This window comes from Podarcis liolepis (assembly GCF_965112155.1).
Source record: "Podarcis liolepis genome assembly, chromosome: 16".
NCBI classification, from domain to species: domain Eukaryota; kingdom Metazoa; phylum Chordata; class Lepidosauria; order Squamata; family Lacertidae; genus Podarcis; species Podarcis liolepis.
In genome coordinates, this window is record NC_139567.1 from 13,857,526 (window position 1) to 13,870,596 (window position 13,071).

Here is a 13,071-nt window from a genome sequence, read left to right on the forward strand (position 1 = left end):
GAACCCTAGCCTACTACTATGCATTTAACAGTGGTCTGATGTAGAAATAATTAAAAAAAAACAGGAAGAAACAATATTTTGTGGCATGGAGCTCACGGCTGTAGATCAAATTGCTGTTAAACAGAAAGCTGAAGTTGAAGCTGGCCACCTTGGTGGCAGTTAAGATGATAGTGTCGTGGTGACCAAGTCCTGCTTTCCACACATCATTAGTATGATACTGGACCCCCCACTACAGCTTGAATTTTTTTTTTATGCTACTTTTAAAGGCCGTGTAAGTCACCACTGTAGTGCTTGAGCACACGAGGGTATTCAAGAAGAATAAGAATTCATGTAGATCAGGTGTGGAGAACCATTGCACTGCCAGATGTTGCTGGACTACAACTCCCATCAGCCCCAGCAAGTAGACCCAATGGCCATGAATGGTGGGAGTTGTAGTTCAGCAATATTCAGAGGACCAAAGTTCCCCCCTACCTGATTGGCTCCAAATGCAGAGATGAACAGCAGGAGTGCCTGTCTGCCTTCAGAGGAGGTTCCCCATTGCAGCCCTAGGTAGTTTGCAATTATGAATCCAGAGCCATGACGGGAAATCTCCTCTGAAGATGAGCAGGTGGTGTTGTGTCTCTCCATTGTAGGACCAAATGAATGATCTAATTGCACGCAACGTAAGTAATCACAAACACACAGGTAGCGAATACCTGCATGCTAGTTGGGGAAGGGTCCAACTCCATGGTAGAGCACTTTCTTTGAATGCAGGAGATCCAAGATTGAATCTCTAGATAAGGATGGGAGAGGCCTTTGCCTGATACTCTGGAGAGCCGCTTCCAGTTTGTGTAGACAGCATTGAGCTTAGATGGACCAATAAAACCTGACTTGGTACAGCACAGCTTTCTTCCTTATATCTTCTCTCCACCCTTCACAACAGTGCTAACCTTGAACTTTTCTTTAAGGTTTTGCTTTTGAAATGTTTTTTCTCCCTCTTTGGGGCTAGAAAGCATATCTTACCTCCACCCGCATTTGAGAGGCCCAAAGTTGTGAAAAGGATTATAGCTGATCCCCATCCCCCAGCATACATGTGTAATACACATATCAACTTTACTGGCATCAGAAGCAAGAGGAAATTTGGGGGTTGGGGGGGTGGCATCTGAAAGGCCCTCTGTTCCTCTTTAGCTACTTACTCATTTCCTGTGAATTTTGTGAGGCATTTGCCCATGTCAGCATCTCAGCTGGCAATCCAGAAGAATTCATGCTTACTCTTCACAATTTATTTTGAATATTTCAGACCCAGCAGTTTCTACACCATGGTATGGATCTACCGCTTCTCCTGCCTATGGTCCGCCCTCCCCCCTCTTCTGCCTCCCCATTTCCTTTCCCTCTGCCACCACTTCTTAGTCTTCTGGGGACAATTATTTCTCCCTAGTGATGAATTGCCTGCTGCCAGACAAAACTGACAAAATGAAATGTGTCTCTCTGGGGCCAGATGTTGTGCAGAACTCTTCAGAATTGAGTGGCACTGTGCCGAACAGCTGGCACCCACATGGAAATTCTGGAGGAATTGGCTTAAAGGCTGGGAGAGACCGCAGTCCTGTGCACATTGAACACGGGAGCAAGCTCTGAGGCTTGCATTGAAGGAAACATGGGTATAGAATTGAGCTGCGTAGATCAGCTTTGCAAAAACTATCCCTTCTCTGCCCACCTAATGTGTAGGGTGGGCAGGTGAAAAGCAGGACAGAGCTCCTGCCCCTTTAATTTTAATTCTCTCTTGCACACAACTGTTAAAGGTGCAGGAGACCTGCCCTCTTTTTCACCCAGCTTTCATCTGTGCTTTGGAAATGCCACGTGCATCACTTAATTGCTTCAGAAACCAGAGGTTTTTCCTAGCTAATGGTGCATTTTAGCAGCATATCAATGATAAGGTCTTCTGGTTATTTCCATGAATACAGAAGATGTTCAACAAGGGTTGGTAGGGGCATTGTGCTCTTCTGAAACAATCAGCCACAAGTATGTGTCCCCCTTGACCTGGGTGGTCAGCTGGCAGTGCTCAGGCTGGAACAGAAGGGTCTGCTGAGGGGCTAACGGCACTGGTGGTGCAGGAGGCAAGGAGCTGAAGATGGTTTACTGGAGACCCTGATTGAGACCTGCTTCCTCCTCCAGAACCTGACCACAAGGCGCTCCAAAGTACCAATGAAATCCCAGGGATTCAGGCACGTAGCTAAACAGGAACACGGAATAAGATAAGTTTTTTCCACTTGCAACCGAACTAATTTCAATGTCTACCTTCCCTAGGTTGCATCTGTAGACTTGTTTCTAAAATACTTTGAAGAGATCTGTGTGAACAAAAATGGAAGCTTTAACATGTATCCATCCCCTTCTTGTCCTGTGTTCAAGTGGGAAAACCTCTCTAATTCCTTCTTCCTGCTTAGCTTCCTGTTCAGCCAGTTATATATAGTAGAGCCATACAGCTGAAAATTGCATGAGCTTTTCACTTGTCTTTTAAATATTCTATCCAAGGTGGGAGGGGACTGCCTTTGTATAAACAGCAGGTAGCAACTTGGAACCAGTGCAACCAAAAATAGCCTTTATTCCATTTTCACATTTTTTCACCATCACCTATGACTGGGTCCTAACAATGGCTAAATTGTTGATTTGGGTGATAGTGGAGTTTAAACAGAGCCAGGTCAGTCTGTTTCTGCTTCCTGCCATGAAATCCAACAAGTTCATGCCAGCATCTTTGCTTCTCCTAGCCACATCCAGATCCACTCTGAATGCCTTGGAACTTTGCTTACGTAGTTTCAGCATAGAAAAAAGTTTCTTTGTGGGACAATGTTGGTTTGTGCTTCCCCCAAGGGTCCTCACTGGCTCCAGAGAAACAACAAACATCACTGAGAGACCCAGGAGAGGAGGCAAGGGTAGGGATCCAACTAAATCTGAAGACAGACCTCTGGCAGTAATCCACAGGGTCAGAGAATCTTGGAACAGAGTAGCATAGAGCAGCCTCTTGAGTGTTCTGCAAAGCTAAATTGGACAGAGATGTGGAGCTTGAAAGAGCCTCAGTGGGGAAAGGCTGGACACAGTGGGTTATAGGAAAGCGACTTCCTGATGGGTTTGGGGTCTGACATAGAAGGTGATCTTGTTGAGGACAAGTTTGCTGAGTGCAAACGAAAACTGTGTTAAATCAAGCACAGAGTTGTTACAGCCGTATCAATGAAACTTTCCCACCGTACGGTGGTAGCTCGGTCACAGGAGTCCCCAGAACAATCTGAGCTCCCAGCCAGCTGACTTGAGGTGCCCCAGGCTTAATACAATTTCTGGGAAAAGTGCCTGCTAGATTATAACTTTCCTAGAGTTAATTAATATGTGAACAAGGGCATGGACGTACTAACTTACATGAGATGTGGCAAACGTTCTGGGGACTAATTCTGGGGACACTCCATTATGCATATTGGCAGAGAGAGGAAAATACCCTCCTCTCACAAATACTTAGCTTGAGCTATCCTGATTTCTTGAGGATTTATTTTTTTAAAACTATCATTGTTCAGGGCAAAGCCAAAAAGCACACATAGTCTCAGGATATGAGCAGAGTTCCATCTGAACAAGACTTCTCGCTGTGTATGCTGGGGTGGGGCATGGGACCAAAATGCTAAGAGATGCAGGAGCTCTGCTTTACAACATTTCTATGCAAAGTTTAAACGTCGACAGGGCAGGTTCTGCATCCCAGAAATAGAGCAACATGATCAGTTTCCTGTAGGTTGTTGTTGTAGAGGATAATCACCAAGGCAAATCAGAGAACTGATGTCCCATTCAATGGATTATCTTTCATGATAGCAGTTACCCTAGACTGTCATGCTAGAAGAGGCTTTGTACATAGGAGAGTTCTTTACATAAAAGACAGGCGTCCTTCCAGAGATGTACCTAGCTAAGTAGCAGAGGTGCAAACTCCTCTCTGCCTCCTTCCTTCCTTCCCCACAGTCCTTTGTGTGCTGGAGACTTTCAGCCACTCCTTTCCACTTTTACACATAAATTAATCTATGGGGCATAAAGGGTATGTGCCAAACAAATTAATTTACATGTAAAAGTGGGAGTTATTGGCTGCAAGTAAGCAGAGGGTTGTAGCCTTAAGTCACGCCATTACTGTATTTATTTTTCTGCTCTGTTGGCCAGTTTGACAGCACCTTTGCCCCCCCCCCCGCCCCACCCCCTTAGGCTATTTCTAGTGATCCCTGTGTGCAGAAAACTGCCTCCTTTATATGTCTGTTCCTATCATCTCACTGTAAAGCCAAGGTTTTATTTATACATCCTTTACATATATAGGTTTTCTCACAGAGTGATGGTTTCATGACACACAAACCCCTCAAAAAGAAAAAAAGAAAAAGAAAAAAGGTTTTTACTTTACAGAACGCTACACGAAGGAGCGTCTCCACCCCCATCGTTCAGCCTGGACACTGAGATCCAGCGCCAAGGGCCTTCTGGTAGTTCCCTCATTGCAAGAAGTGAAGTTACAGGGAACCAGGCAGAGGGCCTTCTTGGCAGTGGTGCCCACCCTGTGGAACGCCCTCCCATCAGATGTCAAAGAAATAAACAAAGAAGCCATCTGAAGGCAGCCCTGTTTAGGGAAGTTATTAATGTCTAATGCTGTTGGTTTTTTTTTTTAATATTCTATTTGGAGCCGCCCAGAGTGCCTGGGGAAACCCAGCCAGATGGGCGGGGTATAAATTATTATTATTATTATTATTATTATTATTATTATTATGAAGATGGTGTCAGGGTTATCTGGCTGTAGAGCGAAAAAGACACAGTTCCTCTTTGGCTCATTCTGGGGGAATAAGCTGGAATTGGGATCCCCAGCTGGAACAGAGTTTGCCCCTCCCAGAACCAATGAGTTCGTCCATGGAGTGTTTATTTTGGAATGCGCTGCTTTTCTCTCACTTTCCCTCCCTCTTTTTCCTGATCTTTTCCAAGGGGGTAACTAAGCTTCAAATCGAGTTTTCGTAGGGGTCAGCTGACATCCGCTGCCTCCGCTTGGAGGCAGACAAAAATGGTTTTTGCTTGATGGCCTTTGCTGTGCACTGAGCTATTTGTGTTCCCTGCCCCTCTAACCTTTTTTGGGGGTGGGGTCAAGTGGTGTGAATCGATTCCCTTCTTGAATTCGGTAGGATTTACTTCCAAGTAAAATGCATAGTTAGGGTCAGGGAAGTAAAACCAATGTGGATAGTTATTCTCCTCCCACCCCCATCTTTACCCCCTGGAAGAATTTGGACTAGAATTGCAACACAGTTCCCAGGAGATGAAGTCTGAGACTGGGCCAAGGCTCGCTGCATTCTCAAGCAAAATAAGAGCCCTGGTGTTTCTGAAGGGGATCTGACAAGTTCAGTGCCTCTGTTTATAGCTTTGATTACACTTTCCGGTAATGGGAGCCTGTAACTCGCCAAACCCTCCAGTGTGATAAAAGTTGGAATGGAACGCAATAAAAGCCAAGCAAGGTCCCTGTTTAGGGAAAGATGCCAGCAATTCATCTTTTCCACCCACCATGCTCTCAACCCAGTGGGCCTTGTTATTGAGGTAGCCAAAGGGAAATAAGAATTAAAACAGATGAGCAGAACAGAAGGAGCCCCACGTGACGCGTCTGTTGCGGGGGTTTTCTGCTTCGTACGGCTACTGAGTATCGGGGAGACAATGAGTGAGTTTGTTTGTGTTTGTGAAATTTCCGCACACATAAAATGCAACCTGCACATACAATACCAGGTATGGGGAAAGGATCTAGATCAAGGAAAAGGGACCTGTGGCTCTCCCACAGCCCCAGCCAGTGTGGCCCATGGTGAGGGATTGTGGGAGTTGGAATCTGGCAATGTCTGGGAGTGTTCCCCCCAACATCTGGTTGCCTTCCTAAGAAGAGCATTCCCTACATCTGGGGCCACCACCAAAAGGGCTCTGTCTCTTGTTCCTGCCAAAGTGGTGCACCAGGGGTGGGAAACATTTCAGTACAAGGACCACAATCCCTTCTGGGCAAGCTTCTGCAGGCCATACACCTGTGATGGGTGTGGCCAGAGGCCGAAGTTAGATGTCTTCTAACTGCCAAGCTGGGACACAGGTGGCGCTGTGGGTTAAACCACAGAGCCTAGGACTTGCCGATCAGAAGGTTGGCGGTTCAATTCCCATTGATGGGGTGAGCTCCCGTTGCTTGGTCCCTGCTCCTGCCAACCTAGCAGTTTGAAAGCACGTCAAAGTGCAAGTAGATAAATAGGTACCGCTCCGGTGGGAAGGTAAACGGTGTTTCCGTGTGCTGCTCTGGTTCGCCAGAAGCGGATTAGTCATGCTGGCCACATGCCCCGGAAGCCGTACGCAGGATCCCTTGGCCAATAAAGTGAGATGAGCGCCGCAACCCCAGAGTCGGTCATGACTGGACCTAATGGTCAGGGGTTCCTTTGCCTTTACCTTTAAGCGCCAAGCTGAGTCTGCTTTCATTTGCCCTGGACTTTTAGCTCAACGGGTTTCCTGGGGCCAGAGTCTTTACTGAGGCCACTTTTTACTCTTCTGTTTTGTGCTGGTGTAATGGCCACTTTCGAAAGTATTTGGACTAGTGTATGAAATGCAGACGAATGTTGGCATGATTTGTGGTGCGGTTGCAGAAAAGGTTGGCTCTTTCTGGTTTCAAGCGTTTTTTCCCCCCTCCCTCCAGGAAGCCATAGTGAAGCGCTTTGGCATTGGTGGGGCTCAGCTGCGAGTTTACCTGCACTACCAGCCCTCCTACTTCCACCTCCATGTGCATTTCACCGCCCTCGGCTACGACGCTCCTGGATGCACCGTGGAGCGAGCCCACCTCCTCTCGGATGTGATCGACCACCTGGAGCGCGACTCCCAGTACTATCAGAAATGCACCCTGACCTTCGCCCTCCGGGCAGACGAACCCCTGCTGAAGAAATTCCAGGAAGCTGGTCGGGTCTAAACTCTCAAAAGACCGTTGAACTAAGTGTACATACGTTTCATAGGGATCGTTTTATATTGCTTTTTTAAGACATTTTGTTTATGGTTTTGTAAGATTGGAGGTTATATTTCGTGTTGCTGTTGGAGCATTTCCTTCCTGTCAATAAATGGGTATGTTCTGGATGCATTGACTTTTTTTCCCCTTTTGGGAGCATGCTTTGCCACCCCTAGTTAAAACACCTCTCCCCAATCTGGTGTCCTAATGTTTGGTGTGTGTGTGTGCTTTTAACAATTATCACACATAAATCTTAGACATTCTACACCATGGGTAGGCAAACTAAGGCCCAGGGGCTGGATCCGGCCCAGTCGCCATCTAAATCCAACCCACGGACGGTCCAGGAATCAGCGTGTTTTTACATGAGCAGAATGTGTCCTTTTATTTAAAATGCATCTCTGGGTTATTTGTGGGGCATAGGAATTTGTTCATTTTCCCCCTTCAAAATATAGTCTGGCCCCCCACAAGGTCTGAGGGACAGTGGACCGGCCCCCTGCTGAAAAAGTTTGCTGATCCCTGTTCTACACATAGGATTCTCTGAATCCCAGGACTTCCCTCCATGGTTTCCCAAGATATTCTTTTCCAACAGCATTGTAAAATATTCTCTTAAAATTCAATTTTTACCATAGTGCTCACTACATTGCGAGAGTTTTTTTTTAAATCCTGCCCATGTTTTGGTCCCTAGACTCTTCCCCGAGTAAGTACTAAGCATGAGGCTGACAATACCCCTCATGCTGTGGTTACCAAGCACCCGACAGGCAGGTGATGGTCAGACACTTAGGAAAACCCAGATGTCATAATGACACCATGTGATTGTCAGGTGGAATTTCCCGCTCACCTGTCAAAGTTGACCCGCGGGAGCCAAAAAAGGTTGCCCACCTTTGCCCTAGAGAGCTTCAACCAGTCCGGATGTATAGTAGTGATCTCAGTGGTTCCTGGGTCTGATTCAGTATACAGTATCTCCAGATATACATTGTGTTCCTTCCTCCCCTAATCCCAAATGCAATCTGCAATCTGGTCCTCCTACAATTAAAATTCCTTAAGGCCACAATCCTATATATACACATTAAATGGGAGTAAGCCGTGCTTCACACAATCATACTTCCAAGTAAACATACATGGTAGTGGCGCCAACTTGAATAAAATATTTAGGGAGGGGGCACCCTGCCCCCCCCCACCAGAAGGATGCCAGAAGGACAGACAAACAGATGGAGGCTGGAACCAAGCAAACACAGTCCAGGGTGAGGCCTCCTGGCCCTTTCTAGTTTTCCATCCCAAAACAGAGCATGTTCTATCACAACTGAGCATGCTCACTAAAGTGCTTTGAGGGCAGAACTATATAGGGTTTTTTGGGGGGGAGGGAGGGAGGCTGGGGATACTGCCTGTTGCTAGGGGAAGAAGAAACAGGATGTGTTGTGTGGCAAGAGGTGGAGGGGAGGGGAGTAGAAATTAGCATCTGGTGCCTCGGATTTCGGCAGAACTTTGCTGAGTCTGTCAACTCCAGGCCACAAATAAAGTGCTTAATTAAATAATTAAAGGCTCCCATTCTCTGGGGAAGCCGCCCCGCTGCCTGTCTACATGCTTGGCTGCTCCAACCTTCCTTCCTTCCTTCCTTCCAGTGAACCTCTCCTGGGTGGCAGAGTGTGTGCGATGATTTCTGTTGTGTGCAGTTAGATCATTCATTTGGTCCTACAGTGCAGAGGCACACAGCTGAACTTGCTCATCTTCAGAGGAGGTTTCCCGTCACAGCTCTGGATTTATCACTGCAACTCAACAAGAGCTAAATAACTTTCTCAAAGGACAGGCACTCCCGCTGTCTTTCCTCTACATTAAGAGCCAGAAAATCAAGTGTCAGAACCTTTGGCCTTCCAGATGTTGCTGAACTGCAGATCTGATCAGTCCCAGCAGGTATGATGGAAAGAGTACTCCAGCAACATCTGGAGGGCCAAAGGTTCTCACACACGCACCAAATCAGTGTTTCCCAAACTTGTGTCTCCAGATGCTTCTGGACTACAATTCCCATAATCCCTAGTGGTCCTGCTAGCTAAGGATGATGGGAGTTGTAGTCCAAAAACAGCTGTTTTGGAAACACTGCAAATCCTCCAATACCACTCCTAAAGATGAGACAGTGACTAAAGACCTCTCTAGATGTGACATTTGTAATGTTTACACATAGGCTTGGTTATGTGTCATTGATTTTTCATTCATTCACAAACTAGCTGGTAGGGTTGGGCTCAGTCTGGATTGGGAGCAGAGCATGAGGGAGTGGGGCCTTTAAACATTTGCCCCTTGCCATGACCCTGATTAAAATCAGGATGCCACCTTCCTCCTGTGCGCACCTGTAGTTTGCAGTGGCCCAGAGGATCACGAGCTTTTCTTCCATTGTGAAAGGTGCATACAAAACGGAGCTTGAAGGAACAGCTTGTTAAAAAAACAAAACAAAGGGGGATGCTACGAGTTTTCTGTAGGGTGTGCCTGATGATTTGAACACATACGTAAAACTCAGGGTGTCCAGATACTCAGAAATGCAGGGACTTTTGAAATCATGAGGTTGGCTTTAAATATACGGTGTGTGTATATATATATATATATCCCACAAGCAAGAAAATCTCTCTCTGTGTGTGTAATTGGCAGCGCCTGCAGAATGGATGAAGCAAGCTGCTGCTTTTTTCCTAGAATTCCCAGCTTGTGACTAGACTTGGCAGCCATGCAAAAATCCATTTGGACACACAGCATGGAAGCTCGATTATCGCTGTCCTACATAGCACAGCTGATAGTGCTGGTGCAGAAATATGCACGGAACCCCACCCTCTCTGCATGTTTACCTGCAAGCATCTCAGCAAGCCCAGCTCCCTTCTGCAGGCCAGGGGTGGCCAACCTGCGGCTCTCCAAGGGTTGTTGGACTCCAACTCCCATCATCCTTGACCATGCGCTATGTTGCCTATGCCTGCTGGGAGTTGAAGTCCAGCAACATCTGGAGGGCTACACGTTCCCCATCCCTGCTGTCAAGGCGGAGAACTCATTGAGGAGAGGGCTATCTGTGGCCACTAGGCATGATGCTTATTGCTGTTCCTCCACAGTTGGACGCAGCAATGTTTCTGAATATCAGTTGCTGGAAACCACAGAAGAGGAAGGTGCTCTTGTGTTCTGTTTGTGGGTTTCCCACAGGCATCTAGTTGGCAACTGGGAGAACTAGACTGATCTGATCCAGCAGGCTGTTCTTATGTTCTTATATAACTTAACGTTTTCTAATCAAATGCCTCTGATTCTGAACTGCATTTCAGTAGGCTTTAATCCATTTAATTTCTTCCTTTTTTTGGACATTTATTTAACATAATTATTACAAAATATAAGCAAAATATTGCAAATACATACATATCTATTTCAGATAAGCACACATATATAAAAAGAGAAAAAAGGAAGAAAAGAAGAAAGAAAAAGAAATAATAAAGAGAAGAAGACGAAAAGTTGTAAGAATTTATTCCAAATTTATTCTACAAATATCTCAATAATAAAATTTCATTGATTGACTTCCATCGCTTACACTGCACTTCCTATATACATTTTAAGCAAGATTGTAACTGTTATTTCATATTTTTCCCATACAATCTCACACAAATATTCTAATCAATAAGTTTTCTAAATCTTTCAAAAATCTATTCTAAACACAAACAAAACCTTACATCCATTTAATTTCTGTGTCAGCCACCAAAGCTCGTTTCTTGCCCATCAAGCATTATTATTATTATTATTAGTGTTAGTGTTAGTGGAGTTTGGGGTGTTATAAAGGCTTCCTCCACACTCATCTTCACAGCAACCCTGTGAAGTAGCCTATGTTGAGAGAGTGCCTTTGGCTGATTAACATTCAATATCCTTTAAAATTTGTTTGTGGGAGGAGCAATGGTTATGGGATTATTTTGTTCATGTTTTTATTATGCATTTTGTGTTTTAATTTGTATTTTGAAGCTGTGAGATTCTCAGTATACTACTGCAACTACCACTACTAATGTCTCTGACGGACTCATCTGGATATCTAGGGAGCTTCATGGTTGAGTGGGGATTAGAACCCAGATCTCCCACCCAGGTCCTGGTCCAACACTAAAAGTTACACCACACTTTGTTGTACCCTGTTTCATCTATTAGTGGTTGACTTTCCCCCAGCTGTTTGGTCCTAGCTGACAAGACAATTAATGAAACCCAGGCAAGCTGTAATGTGTGACCTGGGAGAGCAAAGATTGCACAGGTGTGTCCAGTCAAACGACTGGATGTGCCTCTTTTTGCAAGTAAAACAGAAACTGCTCTCTTCTACCTAAACCTGCAATATGGCTACCTTCAGAAGGGTGGATTTATCCTAAAAAGCTAAACATGTTTCTTTTAGAGGGATTAAGAAGGTATGTTTCTAACTGAAGGGTAAAGTAACATGCTGTTTTCTGAGGAACATGTTTGTTTGTTTTTTGGAAGATAACTTCTAAAGCGTAAGTTAAGTGGCTGGCCCTCATTGTTGCTGCAGTGGCTCAGGATAGCAAGCAGGATGCTGCTGCTAACATCAAACATACTTTTTGCAGCTGTATCTTATTTTCCACCATGGGCTGCTGCAGCAACGAGGCTCTCGCTCGTTTGGTCTCACTCCAAATGAAATAGGCAAATAATACTAACTGGTGCTAAATCAGCACATGACTCTTAATATATAGCAAGGGTCGTGTTTTTGACTCTGCTTTATATTACATTAGTAAAGTATCAATTAGAATCAGGAGGCTGCAACGGGTAGCAGGCTGTGGTCCCTGGTTGAGGGATGTTTTGTGCCCAAACTCACCATGAACGAGACCTCCCTTGTTCTCTTCGGATGGCAATGGCGGCCACCTGAGAGGTGCGAAAACTGACTTCTGGTGAGTTCCATCTGAATTTTTTTCCTCACAATTGTAAAAAACCCCCAAAACTTTTATTTTAATTCCAGAAGGCGTTTGGCAGCAGAGTTTAATTTTAATTGGGAAGGGCTTGCTTGCCTAGAGAAGTGGACTGTTTATTAATGACCTGAAGCTGTTTTATTGTGCTTGTTTGGGGATCTCGCTTTCAATTGATAGCTTTTGATCGAGCTTTACTGTGGTTTCATGGCTGTTTTACGTTGTCTGGTAATCTGCCCTGAGGGCTTCGTGGAGCCCTGTGGTGAATTTAAGTGTCAAGAACAAATACAGTGTGCCATCAACTGATATAACCAAGAAGTGCTGGATTTATGTATAAACTAAACAAGCTATAGCTTAGGGCCCCACTCAAATTGAAATAAAAAAACCCTGGATATACATTTCCAAAATATAAGATAAAAAACAAATCAAATAAAACCTACATACTGTTAGAGCTTAATAATTATTTCACTACTAATATACTTCCTCTTAATTGTACTTCACTATTAATAAACTTAGGGATGCGGGTGGCGCTGTGGGTTAAACCACAGAGCCTAGGGCTTGCTGATCGGAAGGTCAGCAGTTCAAATCCCCGCGACAGGGTGAGCTCCCGTTGTTTGGTCCCAGCTCCTACCCACCTAAGAGTTCAAAAGCACATCAAGTGCAAGTAGAAAAATAGGTACCACTCTGGTGGGAAGGTAAACGGTGTTTCCGTGCGCTGCTCTGGTTCGCCAGAAGCGGCTTAGTCATGCTGGCCACATGAACTGGAAGCTGTCTGCGGACAAACACCGGCTCCCTTGGCCTATAGAGCAAGTTGAATTCGCAACCCCAGAGTTGTCGGTGACTGGACCACTGGTCAGGGGTACCTTTACCTTTACTTTTATTAATACACTTCTTCTTAATTGTATTTCAGTTCAACAATTACTTTGATAAAATACATATTTTGTTATGTGCAAATGGCTTCAGATACCTATTAGGTCCATAAATTACCATATACTGTATCATATATTCAACACAAAAAACAGCGACAATTTGTTGTTGACAGAGGACAGCTGGACATATAAAGGGCCCCATTACCTTCAGTAGCTTAGGGCCTCATCAAACCTAAATCTGGCCCTGCAACCAAGCAATGTTTGTGGATATGCCAACCATCTTTCTCTTCATCTTTTGCTTGTTTTAGGTGCATTCTCAATGCAAAAA

The 13,071-nt window shown here is 45.0% G+C and overlaps 1 protein-coding gene across 2 annotated transcripts in view; it reads left to right on the forward strand.

Moving 5' to 3' along the window:
- DCPS (decapping enzyme, scavenger) overlaps positions 1 to 7,101 on the forward strand; it is a 64,725-nt gene extending 57,624 nt beyond the window's left edge. Inside the window, exons 6-7 of one of the 2 annotated variants that reach the window (XR_014520224.1) lie at positions 2,152 to 2,906; positions 6,674 to 7,101. Coding sequence is in view for 1 of the 2 variants with exons in the window: in XM_083480723.1 (XP_083336849.1) it covers positions 6,674 to 6,940 (267 nt within the window). In the remaining variant the exon portion in view is untranslated. The remainder of the gene's footprint in view (positions 1 to 2,151; positions 2,907 to 6,673) is intronic. The other variant, XM_083480723.1, reaches the window with a different exon arrangement.
- Positions 7,102 to 13,071: the final 5,970 nt, after the last annotated feature.